Raw genomic sequence first — 5,707 nt, 5'->3', positions numbered from 1 at the left:
AAGAATATTTGACGTGTCCTAGATGCACTTTCCATGACCCGTCTCATTTGGGGGGTTCCAGCACTGTTGGACAGCCTTGAATTTGACTTTTGGATGGGCACTTCTTTAGGCTTTCTAGACATTCTAAATTTTGATGAAAACTTTAAAAACTTTAAGAGGTGACAAAGTAACTTTCATAAATTGAATATTTTGTAACTTTTAGTTTTTCATCTAGACATGGCTTTGATTAAGTACTATAATATTGCAAGTTACTAACAAACTCTCAACATATTTATTTGGTAGATTTTTTTAAATTATCTCCATTTCATGTTCTAAGCTAGTACTGTAACAAACTTTATAGCCTTGAGCAAAAACAAGAATCTTTAATATGGTTAAATTTTATGAAAATGAGTTTTAACATAAATTTTAAGAGCTTTTTCTAAGCTAGTAGTGCGACAAACTTTATAGACTTGAGAAAAAACAAGAATATTTAATATGGATGCATTTTATGATGATAATGTGTTTTAACATAAAGTTTAAGAGCTTACAAAAGTTTACATGTTCCATAATGTCGTTTTCTTACAACACTATCTATATATATTTAAAGAGAGAATAATAAAGTAAATAGTGTACCAAGCTAAGAGAAAGAATAATCAAGTAAATAGTGTACCAAGCTAATGTTGTTTGTTTTATAGAAATAAATACATAGTAAAACATGTACCAAGATATTAGAAAGCACACATAAATATGGAGGCCTAGACTTTTTTATTGCATAAAAGAGAAAAGTATATGATAGAGTAGGGGAATCTTAATGTTCTCTACTTTACCAAAGTTTGTTTCATGGCTCCAGTATATAAACTTGTATGAAATGACATAGAGCATTTTTAATTAAATTAAAATACTTTCTCCTCTAGTAAGAAATGACAAGGAACACTTTCAATTAAATTACAAATCTTTCAGCTTGGTAAGACAATTTGAAAAGTAATCCAATTCCTTTAGTATAGTCAATTTATGTCATGATTTTCAAACAAAACCATAACATTTCATGAGTAAATTTAAATAAGGTCATGCGTGCCTTTGAAGTTTGAAGTGGATTGTGAAGGTGTGAGGAAGGTTCAAGGATCCTCTCATGTAAAACAATGTAACGTGCACATACTTTTATAATTTTATATGAAACATTATAGTGTTAATTATCAATCAATACATTGCTAAATTTAATTTTTCCTAATATTGATAAAAGTATAGACCAACCACTTGTTTAAGTGTCATCATACTTTTACATGGTTTACTATTTCTAAAGCGTAGCATTTTGATTTAGTTTCACATGTCAATAGTAGCAATCAAAGTTTGAGTTAAGAAGAATGATCATCCTTGTGAAAGCAATATTTTATGTGAGGAATCAATGCATTCTCTACATACTTTAGTTGAAGTTTGTCCAATAGTTAACGAAAAGGTTAATGTTTGAATTCACTAAAGAAATATACTTTAGCACTCCTAATGCATGTTTCGGGGATGATTGAATGGCTAGTACTTGGTTTTCAAGGAAAAAGTTTTATTGAAAAATGCAAGCATAGGATGAAAAGAGAAGTGGAATTACCCATCAATGTAGTATAAGCATAAAACTCAATTTTTACATCAAGGAGAGAAAATGTGTGATATCAAAAAGAATATGGATAACTACGGAATGTGTGCTTTATTACATCCGTAGTCTCGTTGTCCTTGCTCCTTTGAGTTGTATCGATGTTCTGATACTTAATTGCTATGCAATATAATCCGTAGTCTCGTTGTCCTTGGCTCTTGGTCCTTTGAGTTGTATTCATGTGCATCTAGACTTATAGCACAAGTGGTCCTTCACTTTATGTCCACAAAGGCTAACAATTTTTATAATTTATGCCCAAAAGGCTAACAATTTTAATAATTTTTTAAGTGAGAAAATGTTAGTGGGAGTGTCTTGATTGCTGCGCGCGCGCGCGCGCGTGTGTGTGAGAGAGAGAGAGAGAGAGAGAGAGAGAGAATATTGGTGGGAGTGTCTTGATTTTGTGTAGTGTGTGAGAGAGAGAGAGAGAGAGAGATTGGTGGTGGGAAGAGTCCACTAGCACAATAGTAGAACAATAAAAATTCCTTGAAAAATAAAAAATGGGTCGCTGACTATGCGAAGCGCACACGTAGAATGACCTAATGTATATCAATGGAATTCCACTAACAATTGCGGATAAAAATCAGACTAAACTATTGCAATCAATGTGGTATATAAGTCTTCTCGCGGAGGGCTCGCAGGTCTGCAGCTCAAAAGGTTTTCAAGAAAGCGGTATAAAACTGCATGCACTCTGCTTCTTCATTTCATTTGTGGTAGATTTGTGAGAAAAGAGAGAGGAGAGTAGGCAATGGAGGTGGCATACTGGAGATGGCTGCAGTTGGACATCATTTGTGTGCCGGCTGGCTTCTTTCTGCTCGTTTGTTATCATGTGCAGCTGGCCTACCGCATATGGAGGTTTCCAACCACCACCGTGGTTGGCGTAAACCGGCAAAGTCGACAAGTATGGATTATGCACATGATGAAGGTAGAAGCACCCATTAGTAGATCCCCAATCATATTGTTACTCACAATTATGCTTAAATGCAATATATTCTTTACCTTCATTGAGGGTTATTTTTCATTCTATGTACAAGTTTAGTAGAGCCCCAATCATATAGTTACCTACAATTATGAATATTAGTAGATCCCCAATCATATAATTACCTACAATTATGAATATTAGTAGAGCCCCAATCATATTGGCAGTCATATTGTTCCCCATAATTATGGTTAAATGCAATAAACCCTTTAACTACATTAGTGACGGGGTTATTTATCATTTTGTGTATGTGGTTACATGCAGGATCCACAAAAGACTGCTCCTTTAGCAGTTCAAGCATTGAGGAACAACTTGATGGCATCTATATTCCTTGCAAGTGCAAGCATTACACTGAGTACTTTGATCGGAGGCCTAATAACCCATCAAAATGTAATAATGAAAAAAACCAAACCATCTTTGGCCGCTTCAATTGAGCTACTTTGTGTGTTGACATGCTTTCTTACATGCTTCTTATGTAATCTACAATCTCTTCGTTACACTAGCTATATATCCTTTTCAACTTGCTTGCCTTTGAGTGATGAAACGACCCTCGGGCAATCCCCTGATTATATTTGTGAATCCTTCAATAAGGGATTCATATTTTGGTCAATAGGGGTGAGAGCACTTTATTTCTCTATCCCTTTATTTATGTGGCTATTTGGACCTCTTCCCATGTTTATGTGCTCCTTGTCAATGGTTATAGTGTTGCACTTCCTGGATATAGTGCCCACAAATCCTAGGAAGAGTGAAACTAGGCCCGCAAATCCTAGAAAGAGTATAACTAGGCTAGATTCTATACAAATAAAACTAGTGGACCAAGAAATGAAGAGAATGGAAGTCTAGCTCAATTTCATGATATGCAAATGGAAATCCTTTCCATTAGAAAATCGGTATGTTAAAGTATTATTATTAAAGTCTCATATCAGGCTATACAAAATATCCTAGCAGAAAGCTTTATGAACAAATCATTGTAATGATATTACAATGGGTAAAATTTCCATGCTAATCAGATGTAAAGACATCGATGCATGTTTGTGCTTGTGTAATGGTTGGAGAAATCTTGTAATGATTACTTATAATGTAAATGGCTTGCATATCAATTTGCGCTTTTTCAAAGTACACATTATAGCTAATATTTCTTTTAGATATGTACAATGTCTAGAACTTTCCCATTAATTGATGGAAATGCAATATTGATCTACAATGTTTAGATTAGATTATACTCATTAATCTACATATGTTGCACATACATCTACACATTAACTAACCAGTGTTTTGGTAACCAATTTATTAGATTGTACCCGTAGGCTTTAGGCATTAGTTAAAGCACTAGTAAACACTTGTGAAGGTGTAAATCTTTAGTGAAGGTGGTTACTTTTCACATGTCCCTTAGATTTCATGTACGTAACCTTCTTGTATGCATTTGAGAGGTACTATAGCACATACCAATGTAAGCAATCATGTAATCAATTAGTCAATGGAAATGCAATGTTGTTCATCTTGTGTTTATACCCATTGGGGGTTAATTTGCAATCCTACTATAATGAATTTCCTAATAAGTTCTCTACTTTTTTAGTTTTTTAGAATGTTAGATCCTTGCTATAGACTTGTAGTTGGCTCAAAATTTGCCTCTCTCTCATCATATTGGAGCATGTCACATTATATTAACATAGTGTGGCTCATGCGCATGCTTCTCTTGTATGCATATGGGGATACCTATGCTCTATCTTACAAATATGATGCCTATGCTCTATGGGTTCCGTTTGTTCATGCCTATGCTCCATCATACAAACATGACTATGCTGCCCATTTGTCTAACATTTAAATAGCAAGTCGTGGATTGCATAAAATTTATAACATTTCTCTAATGGGTGGGGTTATTAATAGAATTCATATCTGGGGGAGATTCCCAGTCTCATGTGGTTCGACAATTTTCATCTTTCTTTTTCTTAAGGAATGTGATGCCCATGTCCTTTGATCCAACTACTAATTTAGAGTTGGAAGGTCTTGAAATGATATAATAAATAAAGGTTCTTTAGATTTACATTGGCAAGATGGTCCTTGACTTGCTCATCCTTGTGGTGGATCAAGATGTCCAGATGGTACCTCGTACTAATGCAAGAGTGGGCTAGAATGACATATTGTTTGTTAAGAGATAATTACTTGTGTGAACTAGATCACACCTAATACGAGCGCTTCAACCCAGATAACATTTGATGCATAAAATGTGGTCCCTCTTCTCCAGACTTGGGGATTCACTTAAAAATTTGTAATGCGATCAATAGGAAGGGTTTTTTTAACCAAGATTTTCAGAAAACAAATACAAAAATCTACTTACTTGAGAGGGTTTTAAATGGCATTAAAACAAATTGTGAGTTTATAAAGAATAAGGGGATATTTTATTAAGTCAAATTCATAGAAAATGATATTTTTTAATATCCTTTGAACACACGTTGTATGTAAGTCTTCCTAACAATACACCCCCCAAGTCTCCAAACAACCTTAGCGATCTCTACACCATTTCTCTCTGAAGATAGTGGGGATATCTCTCTAGATTGGTACCAAATTTTTTAAGTGCTTCACTATTCACTACATCCGGTCGTGTGGTGATTAACCTTCCTTCAAGATTAACTTCTCCAATTTCAATGGAAAGAATAAGGAGGATCTTGATTATTACATAGCATCATTTTAAACAATTTACAAATGCAATCAGATGGTGACATATCGAGTGAAGTTGGAATAATTCTCTCCCACCATTAGGAAAAAAATTGACTCAAAAAGGGTCCTCTAAAAAGAGCCATATCACCACTTTGAAAAAAGGAGGTCATGGGTGAAACTTGTAAATCCTACATCGAAACCCCCACATGTAATATATCATTGGAAAGTAGATTCTAAATCTACCATATCCAATAAGTTTGGAGGTAATATGCTCAAGTTAGGCCTCCCTCACTAAAAGGTAGATTCCAATGATTGTCACATCCATGTAACATAGATGTCACAATCGTTGAAAAATACCTTTTAGTAGGGAAGGCATAACTTAAGCATATCAACTCCAAACTTGTTGGAGGTGGTAAATTTAGCATATACTTTTTAGAGGCCCTTTTTTAGTCCCA

The 5,707-nt window shown here is 34.5% G+C and overlaps 1 protein-coding gene across 1 annotated transcript; it reads left to right on the top strand.

Moving 5' to 3' along the window:
- Positions 1-2,242: 2,242 nt before the first annotated feature.
- Positions 2,243-3,713, top strand: LOC147603333 (uncharacterized). Its single transcript, XM_086796786.1, has 2 exons — positions 2,243-2,540; positions 2,859-3,713. The coding sequence occupies exons 1-2, from the start codon at positions 2,364-2,366 to the stop codon at positions 3,435-3,437; spliced, it is 756 nt and encodes a 251-aa protein (XP_086652912.1). The 5' UTR covers positions 2,243-2,363; the 3' UTR covers positions 3,438-3,713.
- Positions 3,714-5,707: the final 1,994 nt, after the last annotated feature.

The sequence above is a fragment of the Cibotium barometz genome, chromosome 64 (genome assembly GCF_041138505.1).
Source record: "Cibotium barometz isolate CiBa-2024 chromosome 64, ASM4113850v1, whole genome shotgun sequence".
NCBI classification, from domain to species: Eukaryota; Viridiplantae; Streptophyta; class Polypodiopsida; order Cyatheales; family Cibotiaceae; genus Cibotium; species Cibotium barometz.
The sequence above is the reverse complement of the archived record's forward strand: the minus strand, read 5'-3'. Positions and strand labels throughout refer to the sequence as shown.

Excerpts from the sequence above, each read along its gene's own strand:
- LOC147603333 (XM_086796786.1), top strand. The coding sequence starts at position 2,364 with ATGGAGGTGGCATACTGGAGATGGCTGCAGTTGGACATCATTTGTGTG. Across the intron at positions 2,541-2,858 it reads GGATTATGCACATGATGAAG|GATCCACAAAAGACTGCTCC; the intron begins GTAGAAGCACCC and ends GGTTACATGCAG.